Source organism: Chiloscyllium punctatum, chromosome 5 (genome assembly GCF_047496795.1).
Source record: "Chiloscyllium punctatum isolate Juve2018m chromosome 5, sChiPun1.3, whole genome shotgun sequence".
NCBI lineage: Eukaryota > Metazoa > Chordata > Chondrichthyes > Orectolobiformes > Hemiscylliidae > Chiloscyllium > Chiloscyllium punctatum.
In genome coordinates this window covers 6,245,457-6,270,269 of record NC_092743.1, presented here as the reverse complement: position 1 = coordinate 6,270,269, position 24,813 = coordinate 6,245,457, and the positions used below count along the sequence as shown (strand labels likewise).

General features: G+C 46.5%; 1 protein-coding gene across 5 annotated transcripts in view; it reads left to right on the top strand.

Annotated features, from left to right (window-relative positions):
• The window catches only part of znf521 (zinc finger protein 521), a 603,804-nt gene that overhangs the window by 358,798 nt on the left and 220,193 nt on the right, over nt 1–24,813 (top strand). For 4 of the 5 annotated variants that reach the window (XM_072569704.1, XM_072569703.1, XM_072569706.1 and 1 more), the window contains one exon: nt 7,204–7,275. The exons of the other annotated variant lie outside the window; for it this stretch is intronic. In XM_072569704.1, coding sequence (XP_072425805.1) covers nt 7,204–7,275 — 72 coding nt within the window. The remainder of the gene's footprint in view (nt 1–7,203; nt 7,276–24,813) is intronic. 5 annotated transcript variants of the gene reach the window in all.

The following is a 24,813-nucleotide window of genomic DNA, read 5'->3' as shown; positions in this document are numbered from 1 at the left end:
AGTGGGTTACTCTTCGGAGGGTCAGTGTGGACTTGTTGGGCCGAAGGGCCTATTTCCATACTGTAGGGAATCTAATCTAATCATAATCCTCAACTGTCCTTTGAGGAGAGGGTGGTTTGTCTGGGCCCTGTATTCGCTAGAGTATAGACGGATAAGAGGGGGATCGGATTGAAACGTCCAAACTTCTAACAGGGTTGGACAAACTAGATACAGGGAGGGTATTCCCCCTGGGTTGGGGAGTCTAGACCCAGGGGACGCGGTCTCAGGGTACGGGATAGACCACTTTGGACCGAGAGGGGGAAACATTTCTTCACTCAGACGGGAGGGAACCTGTGGGATTCTCTACCGCAGGAGGTTGGGGAGGCCAAGTCACTGAGTATATTCAATGAAGAGATGGATAATTTTAAGTTTAAAAGACAACAAAGGGTGTGGAGATAAAGCTGGAATGTGGCATTGAGGTCGAGGATCGCCCACACACATATTGAATGGTGGAGCAGGCTCGAAGGGCCGAATGGCCTAATCCTGCTCCCAGTTTCAAGATTCCAATAAGATTTTTAAAAAGCAGAAGAAACTTGACTACTTTTATGTAACAATTCATGGGTGATCCCATTTGGTAATTGATAGTCTGTCGCTCTCTGATTGGTTGTGGGAAGGTGAGGCGCTGGGAAGCTTGGCATGTTGAGTGGCCAATGGCAGAGGTGTGTATTGGGGTGGCGGGGGGGGGGGGAATCAATGGCAGGAAGGCACACCTCTAGGGGAGTGTCCAATCAGAGGTGGGCGCCAGAGGCCCCTCTCTCACTGATTGGGTAGGATATGACACACAGCAGAGTTTGCGACACGAGGAGTTGTGCTGATGTGGACCGTGCTGTCTGACAGGCCGGGAGGGTGGAATCAGCAAAACCATCCAGTGGACTGAACATTTGAACAGGACGTAAAACTGTAGGTCAACAGGGAAAGAGCAGAGGAGGAGGAGGAGGAGACAGGAAATGGCGAAACCTTTCATAAAGGCAACACAGATGTGATAGGCTGAATGGCCTGCTCTTGTGCTTTCTTATTCTAACAAGTGCCTCCTGGTGGTCAGTCAGTGAAATATCACCAACAAGTGGACGCAAGCAGACATCCACAAGAGGATGTGTCTTGTTGGTGGAAACTCAGTGGCTGAAAGGCCTCCTCTTTACTGTATGCCTGAAACTTGGGGGAAACGAAACCTAAGGCCATGTGATATAGGTGCAGAAACAGGCCATTCAGCCCATCGAGTCTGCTCTACCATTCAATGAGATCAGAGCTGATCTGATAATCCTCACCTCCACTTTCCCGCCTTTTCTCCGTAACCCTTGATTCAAGCTTTCCATGATTTATTGGGAATGACCCCTTTCCTCTTGCTGCTCCATAGGCAGCTGTGTGAGAAACAATGGAACAGGCCTCTGATACTGAGCTCTGAGCTCAGTGAGCTTGAGATTAGAGGGTAGCTGGGATTGATGGCACCTGTCTGGGGTTTGTTCCCTGCTTCACGCCTCAGGGAACCCCAGAACGTACCTCCCTGTCCTCACCATGCTAGAGCGATCGCATTAGCTCAGGGCCACTACTTCTCCTGAAGCAAGCAGTCCATAACACCAGACTAACGTTCTGCAAAGGCAGTTTGAATCCCGCAGCGATAGATTTGAGTTTGAAAACAATCTAGTCAAGTAGTGACCATGTAACCACCACCAATTGTCATAAATATCCATCTTGTTCCTCATGTTCTAGGGAAGGAAATCTGCCATCCCTACCTGGTCTGATCTACATGTGACTCCAGACCCCCAGCATTGCAGTTGACTTTCAGCCATTGCCTGGGCAATTAAGTATGGGCAATAAATGCTGGTTCAAACTGTGATGCCCATATCCCATGAGCAACTGGAATAGAAACACCAAGGAATTGCTTTTAGCTACAGAACTGAAGAGTTGGTGTGCCAGGGCACTGGGATGGTAGGATGCCAGTTTAATGCCCCTCATGATGAGGGTGCAAATGAAGCAAGGGAGAAGTGAGGAAGAACTTTTTCACCCAGTGAGTAGTTAGGGTGTGGAATCTACTGCCTGGAAACGTGGGGAGGCAGGTTCAACTGAGGCACTCAAGGGGGGCATTGGATGGCTATTTGGCTAGAAATGGTGAGTAAGGATATGGGGCAAAGGCAGGAGATTGGCATTACTAGGGGATAGATCCAATGTTTGTATGATAGGCCCAAATAGCCTTCCTCTGCACTATAACAATTCCGTGATTCTGTGATTTGCACGAGCCAACCAGGATATTGGGAGCCTTCTTCCTGCCAATGGTCAAATTTGAGTGACAGTAGTTGCTGTGGGAACCATGTCAATGTTTACTGCAGATTCTCATCTCCTTTGCCGTCACTTCCTGTCAGCTCTCGTAGCCCGGGCCAGCTCTGTAGCTGTAGCTGCTTCCATTGGAGGGAGTGTGCAGTAATCAGAGGATACAGACTGACCACGATTGGCAAAGCCGTTTGAAAGGGAGGGGCGAGAGGGTTTGGTGTTTTCACACAGTGAGGCTTTGTGACCCGGAATGTGCTGCCTGAGAGTGGAGGCAGTCAGGGCTTTCAAGAGGGCATTCAATAAATATGAGAAGCGCAGTTAAAAGTTGCAAGGCTGTGGGGAGAGAGTTGGAAAGTGAGGGAGTGTTTCAACAATTCGTTCCAACTCGGTAAAAACAATGGCTGCAGATGCTGGAAACCAGATTCTGGATTAGTGGTGCTGGAAGAGCACAGCAGTTCAGCGAAGCTACTTGGATGCTGCCTGAAGTGCTGTGCTCTTCCAGCACCACTAATCCAGAATTCTTTCCAACAGCCAGCACAAGTTCAATGGGCAGAATGACCTCTTCATGTGCTGGTTAATTGTCAGGTTTAACACCTCTCACTATCCTGGGATTGAGAGGATGATTGGTCTAGTAGCAGCATGTTACTGCAACTTAAGTATTTTTGAAAAAGCAGGAAGACTGCTGAAGAAACTTAGCGGGTCGGGTCGTGTCTGTGGAGAGAGAAAAACATTTCAAATCCGGTATAATCCTCAACACCAGTCCCCCACGAGGCTGCGGTACTGAACCACCGACTGCATTCCTTATAGACTCAGAACGGAACAGGGCTGAAAAATTATGGGGTTTTTTTTGCTGTTGACTGAGAGGGAGGGGGAGCGAGTGGAACAGATAGTGAGGAAGCTCAGAGCAAAAGGCAGAGGGAGTGCTACTGATGGCAAAGGAGAGATATGGGTGTAAAATAGGCATCAATAGAGTTATTCGGAGAGAATTGGTCAGCCCTTTTGAGAGCAAACCCATGCAAACAAGACACTGAGAGGTAGGGGAAAGGCTATAATCAGAGTGGGGGACAGAGTTCAGGATTTGAAGTTGTTGAACTCGTTGATGAGTCCTGAAGGCTGTAAACCTCTGAGTGGACGATGAGGTATAGGTCCTGCAGTTTGCACAGGGCTTCACTGGAACAGTGCCTGAGACAGAAATGTTAGCACGAGATCTATTCTCAACCCATCACATGCTGGAGCAACAGCATCTCATTGTCCACCTAGTCACTTTACAGCCTTTGGAACTCAGCATTGGGGTTGACAACTTCAGAACCTGACCTCTGACCTCCATTGTGGGTACACTCCCTTCACCACCCTCCACAACTTGATGACATGGGCTTCTTCTCAGCAGAATTCATCAATCGTTTCCAATTAATACTGATGATTAACACCTACTCAACATCTATAGCACTTCTCTAACATCATTAACACTCCCTCTGTCTTTTGCTCTGAGCATCCTCACCATCTGTTCAACTCAGTCCCCCATATCAACAGCCGAAAGGTGTCGTTCTCAAGACCCTTTCAGTTCCAAAGAAAAACCATACCAGACTCAAAACGATAAGTGTTTTTCTCTCTCCACGGACACTGCCAGACCTGCTGAGTTTCTCCAGCATTCTCTGTTTTTGTTTCAGATTGCCAGTATCTGAAAAAGTTTGCTTTAATGAGTTTTTTTGAAATTGTTTGAGAGTGCCCGTCCCTCGTTGCCCCTTGAGAAGGTGAGGGTGAGCTGCCTTCTTGAACCGCTGCAGTCCATGTGCTGTAGGTAGACCCACAATGCCCTGAGGGAGGGAATTCCAGGATTCTGATCCAGCAACACTGAAGGAACGGTGATATATTTCCAAGTCAGGATGGTGAGGGGCTTGGAGGGGAACTTGCAGGGGGTGGGGTTCCCATGTATCTGCTGCCCTTGTCCTTCTAGATGGAAGTGGCCATGGGTTTGGAAGGTGCTGTCTGAGGATCTTTGGTGAATTTCTGCAGCGCATCTTATAGATGGTAGGCACTGTTTCAACTGGGCATTGGTGGTGGAGGGAGTGGATGTGGTGCCAATCAAGCGGCTGCTTTGTCCTGGATGGCGTCAAGCTTCTTGAGCTGCATCAGTCCAGACCAGCGTCAAAGCGGTGGTGCTGGAAAAGCACAGCCAGTCAGGCAGCATCCAAGGAACAGGAGAGTCGACATTTCAAGCATAAACTCTTTCACTCATCCAGTCTAGTGGGGAGTATTCCATCATACTCCTGACCTGTGACTTGTCAATGGTTTGGTGGGGGTCAGATCAGGAGATGGGTTACTCACTGGAGTATTCCGAGCCTCTGACCTGCTCTAGTAGCAGTTATTTACGTGGGGATTCCAGTTGAGCTTCTGATCAATAATAACACCCAAGTTATTGATAGTGGGGCAATTCAATTATGGTAACACCATTGGATGTCATGGGACAAGGGTTAGATTCTGTTCTTCTGGAGGTGGTCCTTGTCTGACCAATATTACTTGCCTTATACCTGATCATTGTTCAGTTCATGTTGCATTTGAAAATGGACTGCTTCAGTATTTGAGGGGTTGCGAATGGTGCTGAACGTTAAGCGATCAGCGAACATCCCTATTTCTGACCTTATATTGGAGGGAAGGTCATTGGTGAAACAGCTGAAGATGGTTGGGTCTTGGATATTCCCCTGAGGAACTCCTGCAGAGATGACCTGGAGTTGGGGTGACTGCCTTTCACCATCTTCTTTCGCACTGAGTATGACTCCCATCAGTAGAGAGATTCCACTTTGATTTCTCTCGACACTGCTGTACAGCACAGATTCTTTAGGAGAATCGGCTGGAACTATCAGCCTCTTAGCAATTACTTGGAGCCATAGAATCACAGAGGGCTGGAGCACAGAGAAAAGGCCCTTCAGCCCATTGAGTCTGTGCTGGTCAAAAACCACCACCTAACTATATTAATCCCATTTCCCAGCACTTGGCCCATAGCCCTGTCATAGCAAGGGCACGTCTGAATATTCCTTCAATTGTAATAAGGGTTTCTGTCTCTCCCTCCCTTTCAGGTAGGGAGTTCCAGATTTCCCAACACCCTCTGGGAGAAAATGTTTTTCCTCACATCCTCTTCTGAATCTCCTGTTCCTCACCTTAAATCATAGCCCGTTGGTCATTGATCTCTCCATCGAGGTGAAATAGAGTCATAGAGTCATAGAGATGCACAGCACGGAAACAGACCCTTCAGTCCAACCTGTCCATGCTGACCAGATATTCCAACCCAATCTAGTCCCACCTGTCAGCACCCAGCCCATATCCCTCCAAACCCTTCCTATTCATATACCCATCCAGATGCCTTTTAAATGTTGCAATTGTACCAGCCTCCACCACATCCTCTGGCAGCCTCATTCCATACACGTAAAATGTTTAGAGTCTTGGTCATATAGCATGGAAACAGACCCTTCAGTACAACACCTCCAGGTTTCCCAAACAAAACTAATCCCATTTGCCTGTGTTTGTCCCATATCCCTCTAAACCCTTCCTGTTCATGGACCTGACCAAATCTCTTTTAAATGTTGTAACTGTACCTGCATTTACCACTTCCTCTGGCACTTCATTCCACATATGAACCAACCTCTGAGAGAGTGGTAGAGTCATATAACGTGGAAACAGACCCTTCGGTCCAACACCTCCATACTGACCAGGTTTCCCAAACAAAATATCTTCCTGCCTACCCTATTTGTGCCCCTCAAAATTTGATCCATCTCAAACAACTCCACTCTCCGTCCCCTCTGCTCTAAAGCAATCCCAGTCTGTCCAATCTCTCTCCATCACTGAGACTCTCCAGCCCAGGCACCATCCTGGTAAATCTCCCTCTGCACCCTCTCCCAGTGCTACCACATCTGTCCGAGAATGTGGATTCCAGAACGGTACACAGTGCTCGCGCTGTGGCCTGGCCAAGGACCATTCCTGATGAAGGGCATTTGCCCGAAACGTTGATTTCCCTGCTCCTCGGACGCTGCTTGACCTGCTGTGCTTTTCCAGCACCACTCTAATCTAGACAGTGTTTTATACAGTTCCAGCACCACTCTATACCTCAGCTAATAAAGGCAAATATTCCATATGCCTCTGAACCTCTTTACTCACCTATCCTGATACCTGCACACCAAGATCCCTCTGATCCTTGGTGCTTCCCTGGATTATTTCATCCCTCGCGTCAGACCTACTTCATCCCAATGTAACATTTTAAAATTACATCCTTTAAACTGGAAAGGGCTGGGCCAGTAATCAGGGCAGTGCGGGGGGGTGAGTGTCGAAAACAGAAAGGAACAAAAGATACTTTGTGCTGCTCTGAGAAAGCAGTAACTTGGAGGTATCTCTCCTTGCCTCCCTGTTTACCCCATGATAAAAAACAGCATCTCTCTTCTGCACAGTCCTCTGCAACTAGACTATTATCAAATATAGCAGCATACCCACTGTCTGACTGTGTAGTTATCTAGAGACTTCAATATGAGATTACACCATCTCACAGTGAATCGAACTTAAGTAAGTCCAAGAAAATCTTCACCTTAATCACAACAAAGCTTGCTTATGCTAACAAAAGCCGAGATGCCATTCCCCCATCTTTTCCGATCCTATTTTCTATCCCATTATCCTTTGCTGCATGAACTGAACTTCCTATTTATTTATTTCTCTATCTGAATAGCAGGAGTACCTTTTCTGTTCCTCCAACGTACAGACCGAGTTTTGTAACTGTAACGCTTATATTTAAAATCTTTTTATATTCCTTACGAAAAGAAATGTTCTTTGTAACAGCTACAGGGGAGTTTTGGGGGCGTCATGCTGAATTGCCACCCAAGAATCTTCAAAAAACAATTCTGTCTGTGCCAACTTTAGGAGGGGACAGGCCAGGATTGGTGCTACAACGTGGTTTGGAAGGGGAGTCTCGCAGTCCGAGAGCATTTAAAGGTAGATTTCTCTCTGCATCTATCTATTGATCTGTCTCATCTTTCTGTACATCTACCTGTCTTATCTGTTGAAGTTTTGTTTTAAGAGAGGGAGCAATTTATGCTTTGTTGGTCAGCTGAAGAGTCACTGAGTAACAAACACAGAGCTTGAAACTAGCTAAAAAAAGAGAGTGAGAGAGGTGCTATCAAAGTGTTTGACCCTGCACTCATCAGAACCAATGTTAAGCTTCAAAGCTGCACAACAATTTATACGACAGGACAAACGGTGCTGATGGGCTGGAAAGTTCACTCTACTCGCTGGAGTTTGTAAGAATGAGATGTGATCGCATTGAAGCTTATAGGATTCTTAAGGGGCTTGACAGGGTCAATGCTGAGAGGATGTTGCCCCTCATGGGAGAGTCTAGGAGCAGAGGGTACAGTCTCACAATAAAGGGGCACCAATTTCAGACTGAGATGAGGAGGAATTTCCTCTCTCAGGGTATGGAACTCCTCGCCCCAGAGAGCTGTGGGGGCAGAATCCTTGTGCATATTTAAGGCTGAGACCGATAGATTCTTGATCAGTCGGGGAATCGAGGGAAAGGGCAGGAAGGTGGGTGTGAGGAATGTCGGATCAGCCGTGATCCTGTTGAATGGGGGGGGAAGCAGGCTCGAGGGGCCGAATGGCCTACTCCTGTTCCTATTTTTAATGGACTTATGGTTTGACTGACTCCGACCATGGAGAAATTAAGAGGGAATTATAAGACCTCAAGACATGGGAGCAGAAGGAGGCCATTCAGCCCATCGAGTCTGCTCCACCATTCAGTGAGATTACAACTGATCTGATCATTCTCAGCTCCACTTTCCTGTCTTTTCCAAACTTTTGGGTAATTTGAAAAACAGGTTATAGGCTTGAGTTGTTTTTTCAGAGAATGGATCACCCTCTATGAGTGTGTAAATACCCCAGCCAATGAGGCTGGACCAGCTGACCAATCAGCATCCTTTCCTGCTGTAGTATAAATTATTCTGACCATTTGAAATTTGGCATTCTGGCGAGATTCCTGATGAGTGCAAGATGCAAAGCTCCAATCAAATGGCTCTCTTTTCACTGAGTTTCAAGTCTCCTGAAGACTTGTCTCGTGATAGCTCCAGAAAGTCATCTCAAACAAATGTAACAAAGTAAGCCAAAATCGGCAAACAAAAAAGGATTTCCTTGTGATGGTTTACAAGTGTCTTTTTTGCCCTGTCTGTAGTTCCAGCAAAAGCTGAGCCCTTTGACTAAGCTGTTGCGCAAAGTGTTGGCCCTTTTCAGTGGTTTCTCCACGACCCCCTTGCTTTGGCTGGGATCATTCTAGCACTATGCTGCACTGGACATCACCAGTGCTTTCTATGCATCTCTCTCTGCTGTTCCATTCTGATGCGTGAATATTAACATCCTGACTGTCCTCAGCTACCCATCAGAATAATCGCGTCTTCCCTATTCTCTCCGAAAGGAGACCCGACCCATCCGATATTGAGAGTTTGGGCTCCAGGGGTGAGTTGTTCAACCCTCTCCATTCTGAACTCTGTTTGCTCATCTCATTACCTCATCCAAACAAAGGTCTTATCAATCACAGTCTCTGGACCTTTAGTTGACATCTCTCCCAGCCTCAATAGCATTTTGGAGGAGAGATTTTTTTCCAGATTTGCAGTTCCCTTGGTTCCACTTCCTTGTTGTGGACTCCCTTACCAGAGGAACATGTTCCCATTCATTGACCCTGTCAGTTCCTTCAAACCCAAGCCGCTCAGTGCCATCGCATGCTCACCTTTGACCCTCAAGGATGCACCAATCGATTCAGTGCAATCTAGTTTCCTGGATCAAGCTAGTGGGATAGTTTGTCAAAAATAAATGATTAATCTTTTTAAATATTAGAAGACGCACTTAGAGTCATAGAGTCATCGAGGTGTACAGCATGGAAACAGACCCTTCGGTCCAACCCGTCCATGCCGACCAGATATCCCAACCTGATCTAGTCCCACCTGCCAGCACCCGGCCCATATCCCTCCAAACCTTTCCTATTCATATACTCATCCAAATGCCTATTAAATGTTGCAATTGTACCAGCCTCCAACACTTCCTCTGGCAGCTCATTCCATACACGTACCACCCTCTGTGTGAAAACGTTGCACCTTAGGTCTCTTTTATATCTTTCCCCTCTCACCCTAAACCTAAACCTTCTAGTTCTGGACTCCCCGCCCTAGGAAAAAGACTTTGTCTATTTACCCTATCCATGCCCGTCATAATTTTGTAAACTTCTATAAGGTCACCCCTCAGCCTCTGATGCTCCAGGGAAAACAGCCCCAGCCTGCTCAGCCACTCCCTGTAGCTCAAATCCTCCATACCTGGCAACATCCTTGTAAATCTTTTCTGAACCCTTTCAAGTTTCACATCTTTCCGATAGGAAAGAGACCAGAATTGCATACAATATTCCAACAGTGGCCTAACCAATGTCCTGTACAGCCGCAACATGACCTCCCAACTCCTGTACTCAATACTCTGACCAATAAAGGAAAGCATACCAAACGCCTTCTTCACTATCCTATCTACCTGCGACTCCACTTTCAAGGAGCTATGAACCTGCACTCCAAGGTCTCTTTGTTCAGCAACACTCCCTAGGACCTTCCCATTAAGTGTATAAGTCCTGCTAAGATTTGTTTTCCCAAAATGCAGCACCTCACATTTATCTGAATTAAGCTCCATCTGCCACATCTCAGCCCATTGGCCCATCTGGTCCAGATCCTGTTGTAATCTGAGGTTACCCTCTTCGCTGTCCACTACACCTCCAATTTTGGTGTCATCTGCAAACTTACTAACTGTAGCTCTTCTGCTCACATTCAAATCATTTATGTAAATGACTAAAAGTAGAGGGCCCAGCACCGATCCTTGTGGCACTCCACTGATCACAGGCCTCCAGTCTGAAAAACAACCCTCCACCACCACCCTCTGTCTTCTACCTTTGAGCCAGTTCTGTATCCAAATGGCTAGTTCTCCCTGTATTCCATGAGATCTAACCTTGCTAACCAGTCTCCCATGGGGAACCTTGTCGAACGCCTTACTGAAGTCCATATAGATCTCATCTACCGCTCTGCCCTCATCAATCCTCTTTGTTACTTCTTCAAAAAACTCAATCAAGTTTGTGAGACATGATTTCCCATGCACAAAGCCATATTGACTATCCCTAATCAGTCCTTGCCTTTCCAAACACATGAACATCGCGTCCCTCAGGATTCCCTCCAACAACTTGCCCACCAGCGAGGTCAGGCTCACTGGTCTATAGTTCCCTGGCTTGTCTTTACCACCCTTCTTAAACAGTGGCACCATGTTAGCCAACCTCCAGTCTTCCGGCACCTCACCTGTGACTATCGATGATACAAATATCTCAGCAAGAGGCCCAGCAATCACTTCTCTAGCTTCCCACAAAGTTCTCGGGTACACCTGTTCAGGTCCTGGGGATTTATCCATTTTTATGTTTTTCAAGACCTCCAGCACTTCCTCCTCTGTAATCTGGACATTTTGCAAGATGTCACCATCTATTTGATACAAGTGATTTGATTGTGTCTGCATCACCTGGCTACATGGAATGAGCTAGAACTGGCCTCCTTGGGAAATGGGATCTACTTTCTTAGATTGTGGCATGACCATTTTTACCTTGTTAAAGTGACATTGCAGATTTATCACGGTTTAGTATGATGTAGCGCAGAAGAAACCATTCAGCCCATTGTACCCTGCTGGATCTTTGAAAGAGATACACACTTAGTTCCAATCCCCCTGTGCTTTCCCCTGATGTTCTGTGAAGTTTCTGTTCAAGTGGACGATTCCCTTTTCAGAGTTGCGATCAAATCTGTTTCCACAGCCCTTTCGGGCTCTCAACTCTCCCTTTCTTCAGAAAGTAACCACCCCCACTCCTACTGGCTTCCCCTTTTGTATCAGTGCCCATCATTCCCATTCTGGTGAAATGGAGGTAACCCCTTGTGTTTCCCCCAGGGCTAGGCATCAATATATCCCCATGTGATATTCCTGCCTGGCAGCTATGGATAGGAATTGTTCAGTTGCATTCTAACATCTCCCCCTTTGGTGACTTCAGTGAGATTCCTGAGCTTATTTCTCTCACATCGACATCCTAAGACATAACTGCCTTTGCGTCACATTTGTGAAAGATATAGACAGGTTGAGTGAATGGGTAAAATGTTTGATGTGGAGGGACTGGTGTTGGACTGGGTGGACTAAGTCAAAAGTCACACAACACCAAGTTATAGCACAACATGTTTATTTGAAATCACAAGCTTTCGGAGCAACACTGCAAAAGCTTGTGATTTCAAATAAGCATGTTGGACTATAAGCTGGTATTGCATGACTTCTGACCGTATATAAGTGAGGTGATGGCCCAGTAGTATTATAGGAATATATGATTTCTGACTTAATGAAATGTTTGGCAGATGAGAGTCATAATGTGGGGAAATGTTAGCTTACCCACTTTGGCAAGGAGAACAGATATATTGGATATTACTTAAATGGAGAGGGATTGCAGAAGGTTGCAATACGGAAATATCTGCAGAAGGTTAACAAGCAGGTCAGCAAGTGACTAGCAAGACATACCAGCCTTTATGGATTTACTAGAATGGTTCCAGGGATGAGGAACTTCAGTGATGAGGATAGATTGAAGAGGTTGGGACTATTCCCCTTGGAGAGTTTAGAGGAGATCTGATAGAGGTTTTCAACAGCATGACCAGGCTGAACAGAGTGGACAGGGAGAAGCTGTTCCTGCATGTGGAAGTGACAAGAAGGAGGTGCAAGGGTGATGGGTTAAAAGAACTGGTTTACCCAGTGAGTAGTTAGGGTGCGGTTAACCCAGCAATTAGTTAGGGTGTGGTTTACCCAGTGAGTAGTTAGGGTGTGGTTTACCCTGCAAGTAGTTAGTGTGCGGTTTACCCAGCGATTAGTTAGGGTGTGGAATGCACTGCCTGGAGATGTGGTGGGGGCAGATTGAACTCGATGTTTCAAGAGGGGCATTGGATGGTTATTAGGAGAAACAGTGAGCAGGTAAAAGGCGGGAGATTTGTGTCAGGGGATAGAACTGGTATAGGCACGATGGGCTGAATGGCTTCTTTGTGACTGTGATAATTCTGTGATCGGGTGATTGAAGAGGGATGGAATATAAAAGTAAAGTTTGGGTCTTGTTACAATGTACAGGGATTCGGTGTGGCCAACCCTGTGTCTACTCTGGTCTCTTTACCTCAGGTAGGGTCTATGTATATTGGAGACAGGTTCATCCAACTGATTCCTGGGGTGAGGGGGTTAGATGATGAAGGAAAGGTTGAGCAGGTTGGGCATTCAGAAGAATATGGGGTGATCTTATTGAAACATTAAAAAATCTGAGGGCGGCAAGGTAGATGCTGAGAGAATGTTTCCTCAGGTTGGGGGGAGGAGTCTGGAACTAAGGGGCACAGTTCCAAAATTCTGTCTTTCATTTGAGACAGAGGAGGAGATAATATTTGCTCTAAGAACCTTATTAGACTGTGCACTCCTCCAACAGCAGCAGAGACCCATTGAGTTGGGTTGAATTTGATCAAAGAGGGTTAGAGTCGTGGGGCTGCAGACAGGAAAGGGAGGGGTTAAGGTGACAGTCATATCAGTCATGACCTCAGTGGAGAAAAGGAGATTGAGGGGGGGGACCTGATTGAGGTTTACAAAATCATGAAGGGTATAGACAGGGTGGATAGAGACAAGCTTTTTCCCAGGGTGAAAGATTCAATAACAAGAGGTCATGCTTTCAAGGTGAGAGGCGGAAAGTTTAAGGGGGATACACGCGGCAAGTACTTCACACAGAGGGTGGTGGGCGTTTGGAATGTGTTGCCAGCAGAGGTGGTAGAGGCGGGCACGGTAGATTCACTTAAGATGCGTCTGGATAGATGCGTGAGTAGGTGGGGAGCAGAGGGATACAGATGCTTAGGAATTGACTAACAAGTACATTTGGATCGGCTCAGGCTTGAAGGGCCGAAGGGCCTGTTCCTGGGTTGTAAATTTTCTTTGTTCTTTGTTCTCACTGAATGGTGAACCAGGCTTGAATAGCATCCTCCTGCATCTGAGTCTAACGTTCGAGTGCCCCCCTCTTTAGGTGTTGGATTGTTTGTCACTGCCTGGACTCGGTACACAGAGGCTGGAGGTTTGTTTTGTGAAGATTATTTCTTTTGGGTCATGCACCAGTTGTAACCATTTCTGTCGAACAGTCAGTAACACCTTGCATCATACAGCACTGTCACACTCATGAAATATTCCAGGAGCATCATTAGAGGTGGTGGCACTGGGAGAGTTGTTCATGAGAGCGGGTTTCATGTTTAGTCAAGGAGCTAGATTTTATTGAAGATTTTAAGTGAGGGGAGAGAGATAGAAAAACTTAGAACTCAGGAGGGGGCCATTCAGCCCTTCAAGCTTACTCTGCCATTCAATATGATGATGGCTGATCATCCAACTCAATAGCCTGTTTCTGCGTTGTTTGATGCACATTATTTTCTGTTTGTAAGCCTGTAATTTAGACTTTAGTTTGGGGTTTTGGTTAGACAGGTGTGTGAGATAGAGACTAAGTGCACTTGCATTTTGCTCTACACTTGGATCAGAACACACTGCCACGAGGTTAGAGAGAAATGGTTTCCCCGTGTTACTTCACTCACTCCCTTCTCACCTCACCACCTTTGGACACTCGTCCCTCCCAACCCTCTCCGCCTCCGTCTGAAAAAAAAACCGAGGTCAGTTCCCATGACAACTACACGACGCAGAAACGCAAAGGAGGCAGCTCACCACCACCTTCTCCAGGGCAACTAGGGACGGGCAGTAAATACCAGGCTTCCCAATGTCACCCTGGAACAATGTAAAAGAACATAAGTAGAAGGGACTCACCTGGCCTGTTGACTCTGGTCTTCCATTCACTAACACCGTAGCTAATCATGTACTGTGCCACAGAACAAAGCCAAATAAGGCCAGTCAGCCCGTCAAAGCTGTACTTGCCCTTTGATTGAGCATTGGTCTCACTACATGAAGAAAAGGGGCCTATGCCCAAAACATCGATTCTCCTGCTCCTTGGATGCCGCCTGACCTGCTGTGCTTTTCCAGCACCACAGTCTTGACCCTCACTACCATAATCAAACCCTTTTTGAATCATTGAATCCCTACAGTGTGGAAGTAGACAACTCGGCCCCTCGCAAATGCATCCCACCTCGACCCACCCCCCCCTATTCTATCCCTGGATTTTCATGGCTAACCCACCTGCACACTATGAGCAATTTATCATGTCCAATCCACCCTAACCTGCACGTCTTTGGACTGTGGGAGGAAACCGGAGCACCCGGAGGAAACCCACACAGACACGGGGAGAATGTGCAAACTCCACACAGACAGTTGCCCAAGGCTGGAATCGAACCCGGGTCTCTGGCGCTGTGAGGCAGCAGCGCTAACCACTGAGCTGCACAAACCTGTCTGGGTGACCTCCATGTCCTGCAGTCACTTCAGCATCCAGAAGCCTTTTGTCCTGATTACACTTGGCAGCTGGTGGAGAGGAGGCTGAATGATTCCCAACCCCTTCTGAAATGGAGAGGTTCCTCCTCATCTCGGCCCCAAAATGGCGAACGTGGCTTGAGGCCTGGTCTTTAGGCCTGGTGGCTAAGCAGTTCCAGAGCAGGCGAGGAGCTGATGGATACTGCGAGCGATCTTTCTTTGCTAATTCGACTGGCTTCCTTGGTGTCGTTAACCTGTTGTTAGTGTCCATGAGCTCTCGATCCTGGACCCATTTTGAGACTCCACTGCCCTGAATGTGACAAGTGACGAACCCTGAGGAATTCTAGAACAGCAGTGATACTGTGATCATAGTTAGTCTGTTGCTATTAGAAATGTTAATTACAGCTTTACCCATGGGATTCGAATTTCACAATATTGATGTTTGCTCTTGTATAACCTACCGGGAATTAGCAAAAGGAATTTGTAGATTTATAAAAAGCAGGTACTGGAAAAAGAACATAATGTTTGACAGCTGGTATAAAAAAAGAGAAAATAGTGATATTTGTGTGGGTCTGCGGGGAGAGTTTCTTTTCTAACTGTGGAAAATTAGTGGTACCACGCTGTGATTGATTTATATTAAAAAATGTTTTTTTTGGGGGGAGCGAATGTAGCCCAAGAGTCTTAACATGTGTGGTCACCAACCTCCAGGATTGGAAGCTGATCCTCAGTTACCACCATCAAATATTCCAGCATAAGGCCATTATATCTGTGATTGTCATTTGACTGAGGTCTTTCATTAATCCCACTGTGTCTACCAGACCGTCCCCCACATTCTCACACACACACACGCACACACACTCTCTCTCTCACACACACACACACACACACACACACATACAAACACACTCACACAAACATACACACTCAGACAAACACACTTACATGCACACATGCATGCACACACACACTCACACACACACATATAAACACACACTCACACAAGCATACCCACACACTCAGACACACTTACACACGCACACACGCAAGCACACACACACTGTCTCACACAAACGCACACACACACACACAAACACTCACAAACATACTCATTCACATGCACACACACTCACATACACATGCACACACAAACGCACACTCACATACACACACACACACACACACACAGACACTCTCCCACACACACACATGCACAAATTCTTGAAAGTTCCTGTTGAATCTGCTTCCAAGAAATCTCTCCAGATCACAACGAGGACAGAGCTGGAGATGAATTTCTTACTTCCCAGGTTTCATTTGAGTCTAGAATTCCCTTCAGAAGTGTAGGCTGGACTATATTCAAATGCTCAGTAAGACTGATTTTTGGTTGAGGAGGCAGTCAAGGGGTATGAGGGGCTGACAGGCCAGAGGACTTGAAAACACAATCATGCCAACCATATTCTTGTAGAATGGTGGAGCAGACTGGATGGACCGAATGGTCTGTTCCTGCTGTAAATAATTGCATTCTTATGAGTAGCCGTATGAAAAGAATTCTGCATGTCTCCACTCTTTGTCTCTTAATCTGTGTCCATGAGAAACAGTTTCTCCTTATTGAGCTTGTGCTAGCGTTAGTGCTTTAAGAGCTGTGTCACTTTAAGAGTTTGATATGCTATTACACCAAAGTCCAGGGTGGAAGTCACGTGATCAGTTGCCATATGCAGCCGCGCAAGAAGCATGCGTGTAGGAGGTTACAGACATAGTAACCCATCACTGCGAATTGTGGGTAAGCTGTTCGTCAACTTGTTTGAGATTTTCAGGGTTAATGAATTTAAGTGTTTTTACTGATAATATAAAACTCATAAGCCATGCTGGATCGTTTTCCTAATGAAAACTGACAGAGGAAAGGAAATCTGCCAGCCTTACCTGGTCTGGTTTACACATGATTCTGGACTCACAGCAATGTAGTTGGTGCTTAACTCCCTGTGAGCAGTCAGGGATAGACCATACTGACCAAATGCGCCTAGATCCCATGAACGGATGTTTTAAAAAGTTGCTGAGATACATCTCAGAGAAGCTAAAGTTCTGTGTTTCAACCCTCCCCAGAAAGAGTGGTGTTCACAGAGAGAGAGGCCTCAGGGGGGAGCTGGTCTCTGCGGAAAGGAATGGCTTTATCTGTGCTGTAGACTAGGAATGTATACCGAACAGAGACAGTGGAGGCAGGGTGTGTGGACTCTAAGGAAACGGTCACACAAAATTCCAACTTGTCCCAAATTCAGGGGATAAATTCTTCTCCAAGTCGAATGCTGAAGCTGGTGATTGGGACAGGCAACTCCTAAATGTCTGCTTTCAGACATCATTCAGAAGATATTGATATCCAGAGGCTCGCTTTCCACAGCAGAGTGGCTGTGGGTATGTGTGTGTCTGTGTGGGTGTGTGTGGGTGTGTCTGTGTGGGTGTGTGTGTGTCTGTGTGGGTGTGTGTGGGTGTGTGTGTGTCTGTGTGGGTGTGAGTCTATGTGTGTGTGTGTGTGTCTCTGTGGGTGTGAGTCTATGTGTGTGTGTGTGTCTGTGTGGGTGTGAGTGGGTGTGTCTGTGTGGGTGTGTGTGTGTCTGTGTGGGTGTGAGTCTCTGTGGGTGTGTGTGTGTCTGTGTGGGTGTGAGTCTATGTGTGTGTGTGTGTGTCTCTGTGGGTGTGAGTCTATGTGTGTGTGTGTGTGTCTCTGTGGGTGTGTGTCTGTGTGTGTGTGTCTGTGTGTGTGTGGTGTGTGTCTGTGTGTGTCTGTGTGTGTGTGTCTGTGTGTGTGTGTCTGTGTGTGTGTGGTGTGTGTCTGTGTGTGTCTGTGTGTGTGTGGTGTGTGTGTGTGTCTGTGTGGGTGTGTGTCTGTGTGGGTGTGTGTCTGTGTGTGTATGTCTGTGTGTGTGTGGTGTGTGTGTGTGGTGTGTGTGTGTGGTGTGTGTGTGGTGTGTGTGTGGTGTGTGTGTGGTGTGTGTGTGTGGTGTGTGTGGTGAGTGTGTGGTGTGTGTGTGTCTATGTGTGTGGTGTGTGTGTGTGTGGTGTGTGTGCTATGTGTGTGTGTGTGGTGTGTGTGTGTGTCTGTGTGGTGTGTGTGTGGTGTGTGTCTGTGTGGTGTGTGTGTGTCTTTGTGTGTGTGGTGTGTGTCTGTGTGTGTGTGTCTGTGTGCGTGTGTGTGGTGTGTGTGTCTGTGTGTGTGGTATGTGTGTGTCTGTGTATGGTGTGTGTCTGTGTGTGTGTGGTGTGTGTGTGTGCGGTGTGTGTGTGTCTGTGTGGTGTGTGTGTGTGTGGTGTGTGTCTGTGTCTGTGTGTGTGTGCGTGTGTGTGGTGTGTGTGTGTGGTGTGTGTCTGTGTGTGTGGTGTGTGTGTGTCTGTGTTTGGTGTGTGTGTGTGTGTGTCTGTGTGTGTGGTGTGTGTGTGTGTCTGTGTTTGTGTGTCTGTGTGTCTGTGTGTGGTGTGTGTGTGTGTCTGTGTTTGGTGTGTGTGTGTGTGTGTGTCTGTGTGTGTGGTGTGTGTGTGTGTCTGTGTTTGGTGCGTGTGTGTGTGTGTCTGTGTGTGTGGTGTGTGTGTGTCTGTGTGTCTGTGTTTGTGTGTCTGTGTGTCTGTGTGTGTAAACTGTGTGTCAGCCTCTCCAGATTACCCAATGGTCTTACTAAATGAATAGTCCAGAGTGATATAGCACTCGTCCTGAAGGGCAGAGTAACCTGATGGGTTTCTCACATTCTGGGCGTGGGCCTTACTGTTATGACACGGGGTAAACCCCTCCCCCCACTAATTTAAACCAGCAACACAGAAATGATTTACCCCGTGTGGTAATCTGTGAACATTTGAGAGGCCAGGAACAATTTAAAGTAAAAAGTAACAACTTGATTTCTTAAAGTCCAACAGAGAATAATTAATTAACAACTATTTACAACTCCTTTCTCTAACCTATCTTTCATTTTCCCCTTCTACAATACTAGTCTGATAAAACTCCTGATTAAGATTTATCAAAATTCAAATTTCAAAACCAGCCAGCTGTCGAATCTTCCCTTTGTATCTTCCTCTGGAGATTTCTTCTTAGGATTTCTCTTTCACAGGTGGTCAATAGATAAAGGTATCTTTAAGAGATCTATTCTCCAGACAGTCTGCATGTGTCCTTGGTTGGTGGTTCTCCTCTCAATTGTTCAATTTTCCCCAGTCTTATACCCCCAAAGTATTGGATTGTGTCCTTAGTTTTTAATATTGTCAATACACTCAATTCAAACTTGATTGAAGTTTGGTATGTTTTTGCAGGTATAATTTAAACTGATTGGCCCAATTTGAATTTGTTTTTGTCTCCAGACAACCAGCTGCCCATCTGCTGGGCCACATGTTACATTGTACTGTATTCAGCACACTCGGTGCTATCAGGTGGTTCTATTTAACTCTCTTAAAAGTACAATACACTCACATCTTCATAACACTTACTGTCACCAGCATGTGCCTGAAACACAAGTTCAAAAAACCCTGCCAAACCATCACCTGGAAAGGTTCTTGTACATTTACAGGACAAACTTATCTCAAAAAGCAAGGGCAAGTGAAGAGGGCACCCCGAGTCACCTGCAGGTATAGCATTGTGTGGAAGGTCAGAGTCATGCATCTGCACTGGGATCCAGGGTACCACCAGACCTTTTTGAGCAGGAGTGCGGGAAGACTAGATCTTACCAAGTCACAAAGCCCAGATGTAGCTCTCAGGACTAAAGGGATCAAAGGGTGTGTGGAGAAAGCAAGAAAACAAGGGGACTGAGTTGGATGATCAATCCTGATCATATTGGATGGTGAAGCAGACTCAAAAGGGCTGAATGGCCTACTCCTGCCTCTATTTTCTATCCAATGGAGCAATATTGAGGAGAAACAGAACCTCGGGGGACTGTAGGTTATTTTTCTTGGGCTCAAAATACACACAGCAGTGAGCTTGGATAATGGGGTGGTGCACCATCAGGATGACAAGTAACATCTGAACAACATGCAAGACACCAACCTGTTTAAGAGTCAAGAGCACCCAACAGTAAAGTCTATTGTCTGAGAGGTTACACCACCACAAGATCTGGAAGGATAGTTAAACCACCTAGACGTTATCCAAAGTCTTTAGTTCTTCATGTTTTTAGTTGTTTGCAGTTACTCTAATGTATACATATTGTCACTGTAGGTTCATGTAATCTTTATTTTGGGGATAAAAGGGAATATTTCAGAAAATGATCATTTTATTCTCACAACCTGGTTAATTTTATTCAGGACATTCTCTTGTTACTGTTCATTTTCTTTGGCATAAAAACAAATGCTGTTTAGGGAGGGAAATCTATTGTCCTTACCCCGTCTGGTTTACATGTGTGTACAGACCCACAGACAATGGGATTGACTCTTAATTGCCCTCTTCAATGGCTGCGCAAACCATTCAGTTCAAGGGGCGATTAGAGAATGGGCAAAAGGTCCATCCCATTAGAAATCCAAATATGCCTCATCTCCCAGCTCCCCCATATCAACCCCACTGGATTCATCCTCCGAAAACTCCAATGTAGTTGTCAGACACTCTCTCCCTTTTATGAAACCCAAGTTGATTTTGTCTGCCCTTACAAAGAATTTCTGAGTTAACTGTTAAGTTGCCCTTAGAAACAGCTTCCAGTATTTTGCCAATGACTGATGTCAAGCAAAGTGGCCTGTAGTTCACTGTTTCACATCTGCCTCTTTTTCAATGTTGATACTAAGTTCCACTGGGATTATTCTAGGATCTGGGGACGTTTGACAAATGATCGCCAGAGTGCTGATGTCTTTCAGAATCTTAGGATGTAGGCCATTCGCTCCTGCGATATCATTGCCTTTTAGTCATTTAGAATCTCTCACTTTCTTCCCTGTAAAGTGCTAGTTTTTCACCCCAGTTAGCTCCCTCCATTCCTGCTGAGTAATTAATGCCGTGTTTCCTAGCTTTGTTTAAGTAAACGTGGCCATAAAGTGGACTGTTTCACACAAAATGATGCCGGCTCTGCCCCCCTACTCATGGTGTGGGCTGACCCCCTCGCTACGCAAATGCCAATTGTTGTTGTAAAGGCTCTGATTGGCTACATTTATTCCTCTAACGCCCTCGTGTCTGATGGTGATCTGGATGGGCAGATGGATATTCTGAAAGGTGCCAAACTCTGAGGAGATGTCACTCAGTCTGGAGTCGGATAAGATCCTCTGGCCTCAATCTGTCAATGTACTTGCAGATTGACTTCATTTAAAGCGACCATATTCATTCAGAAACCACTCCCACAGCATCTGCCTATCAAAAAAATCACATGCTTTTTTATTCCATCACCGTGTTTCTGAACTTACAACATTAGCTGTCAATCGCAGAGTATTGTCATCTCCTGCAGCCCCTACTCCCTGGAACCTTCTCTCAAACATAGCTGATATTGTTAAAACTTGAGAAAGTTACATCACTGCATGTTTGAATCTGACCCAATGATTGACCATTGCGAATCCAACACAAGGCAGCTTTCCTAGTACTGGTTGTGAAAAGACCCTTCCCCCACGTAGAGTCTACAGCCCAAGAGGAGAAAGTGAGGACTGCAGATGCTGGAGATCAGACCTGAAAATGTGTTGCTGGAAAAGCGCAGCCCAAGATCCCCGATGTTCACACCAACACATCTTCAGGCCAACAGCAGCGTGGGTTTGAGAATTTTCCACCGAGACGCTAATACAAGCCAACAAAAGTAATGACCAACTGCAGCATCGTGCCTTCTCTTTATTCTTTTATTGGAGTGTAGGGTTCAATGGTATTTATTCCCCATCCCCAAGTGCCCTTTGAACTGGATGGCTTGCCCAGCCATTTCAGAGGGCAGTTAAGAGTCAAAGAAGTGTACATCACGGAAACAGACCCTTCGGTCCAATCCGTCCATGCCAATCAGGTATCCTTACATGATCTAATCCCACCTGCCAGCACCCGGCCCATATCCCTCCAAACCCTTCCTATTCATATACCCATCCAGATGCGTTTTAAATGTTGCAATTGTACCAACCTCCACCACTTCCTCTGGCAGCTCATTGTATACATGCACCACCCTCTGTGAGAAAAAGTTGCCCCTTAGGTCTTTTTTAAATAATTCCCCTGTCCCCTTAAACCTATACCCATCTACATCTGAAATGTTGTGGGTCTGGAGTCACATGTAGGCCAGACTGGGGAGGGACGGCAGATTTCACTCCCTGAGATGGCAAGACTGACAAGATGTAGAGAGACTGGATCAGTGAGGATTATGTTTTATTATATTCACTCGAGTTTAGAAGAGTGGGGGTGGGGGTGGGGTTAAATTCTCACAGAAACCTATAAAATTCTAACCGGACTAGACCGGGTAAACACAGGAAGGATGTTCCCGGTGACCGGGGAGTCCAGAACCAGGGGGTGACAGTCTAAGGATACGGGGTGGGCCATTTCGGACTGAGTTGAGGAGAAATGTCTTCACCCAGAGAGTGGGGAGTCTGTGGGATTCTCTGCCACAGGAAGTGGTTGGGGCCAAAACATTGAATGTTTTCTAGAATTGATGATAGTTCCTCAGTCATTATTATGGAAACTACTTTCATATAATTTTTTTAAAAGCATAATTCATTGAATTTAAATGCCATCCACTGCTGTGGTGGGGTTATGAACCCATGGTGTAAGAGCATTTTGTATTTGCATGTGGAGTGAGCATGTTGCTGGCAAGGCCAGCTATTATGGCCCATCCCTAATCTCACCATGAGAGGTGGTGATAAGTTGCCTTCTAGAACTGCTGCAGTTCCTGTGCTTGAATTGGATTCACAGTGTCTCCAAGAGCAGGTCAGAGGCCTGGAATCCTACAACGAGTAACTCCCCTCCTGACTCCCCCAAAGCCTGTCCACCATCTACAAGGCACATGTCAAGATGTGTTGGAATGCTCCCCACTTCCCTGGACGGGTGCAGCTCCAACAACACTCATGAAGCCCCACACTATCAAACCAGTCCACTTGTTTGGCCCCACATCCACAAACATCCACTCCCTCCACCACCAACGCTCAGTAGCAGCAGTGAGTACTATCTACAGAGGCACTGCAAATATTCACCAAAGATCCTCAGACAGCACCTTCCAAACCCACGACCACTTCCATCTAGAAGGACAAGGGCAGCAGATACATGAGAACACCAAGTTCTCCTCCAAACCCCTCACCATCCTGACTTGGAAATATATCACTGTTCCTTCAGTGTCGCTGGATCAAAAACCTGGAATTCCCTCCCTAAGGGCATTGTGGGTCTACCTACAGCACATGGACTGCAGTTCACACCCACCTTCTCAAGGGCAACTAGGGACGGGTAATAAACGCTGGGCCCAGGCAGCGACACCCACGTCTTGTGAAAATCTTTTAAAAATCCAGGCAGCCTTTCTCCTGCTGGCAATATTCTGACTTGCAAATGTTACTGAGTCAAACCTGGAATTTGTTCAGCAGTTGGTGCTTGTGGGAATTGTGAATGATCCTGGATAACACGTGGTCATCAGCGAGCATCCCCACTCGCGACCTTTAGGAAAGAGGCAAGGTTGTAGCTGGAAGGCTGGAGGCTGAAGGGGACACTAACCTGAGGGAATACTGCAGCAGGAGTGGAGATAAATGTTGTTTTGTGTGATCACAGGCTGCAGCTGCAGCGATGCCAAGTTTGGAAACGGTTAACACATTTTTGGTTTTACATTTAGTGAGTTTACGGTCGAAATCTCTTGAATTTGTCAAAGAGACAGCCTTTTGTAAATCAGACCAGTCTTTTTGGTTCTCTCATCGACTGTATAATATATCGCTTCTGCCCTAACTGCAGTGCTATTGATTTTGTTTTGAGCAGCGTTGTCTCTGCACTTTTGGATGGGGATTTACATCTTTCCGTGGATAGATTGCAGACTTTGAAGCTGCAACCCACAGCTATTCTGCAGAATGATGGCAAACAGAACCTGCCAGTGGGAGGGAGGGTGAGGGGGACAAACATCACAGCTTCGAAGATGGTGGACATTTCCTGTTAACCTGGCTCAGTTTGCCTTTCTTTGCTGGTTTCTGGTTTATACATCTTGCAGCCACTTTATTTGTGAGACTAACCTGCTCTGCACGTTGTAGACACACACGTTAGAATGGTTTTAGTGGCACAGGAGAGCTTTCATTTCAGCTTATTCACAGGATGTGCGTGTCACTGGCTAGACCACCATTTATTGTCCCTCCCTAATTACCCAGAGGGTAACTAGGAGTTAACCACCTTGCTGTGGGGTCTGGAGTCACATGTAGATAGGTAGAAGGTAGATGGAATCCCTACAGTTTGGAAACAGGCCCTTCAGCCCAATAAGTCCACACTAACCCTCCGAAGAGTAACCCACCCAGACCCATTCCCCTAACCTGTGTTTACCCCTCCACCCTCGAGGTTTCCAGCCTCATTCCTGTTGAAGGGCTTTTGCCCGAAACGTTGATTTTCCTGCTCCTCGGATGCTGCTTGACCTGCTGTGCTTTTCCAGCACCACTCTAATCTTGACTTCCTTAGTTGTGTCTTAGATTAGATTAGATTACTTACAGTGTCGAAACAGGCCCTTCGGCCCAACAAGTCCACACCGCCCCGCCGAAGCGCAACCCACCCATACCTCTACATCTACCCCTTACCTAACACTACGGGCAATTTAGCATGGCCAATTCACCTGACCTGCACATCTTTGGACTGTGGGAGGAAACCGGAGCACCCGGAGGAAACCCACGCAGACACGGGGAGAACTCCACACAGTTAGTCACCTGAGGTGGGAATTGAACCCAGGTCTCTGGCGCTGTGAGGCAGCAGTGCTAACCACTGTGCCACCGCGCCGCTCACAAGGTCTTCTGACCTTGTCCACCCCAGTCCAACACCAGCAGCTCCATATCATCATTTATGCACAAAGGTGACTCCAGGAATCAGAGGTTATTCTAATCAGAAAGACGGAGCAGCCAGTAGTCCATCAGACAGACATGGGAGGGTGACCTGACAGGCTCAGGGCTTGGTCGATGAGATATTCCCATTTCTGG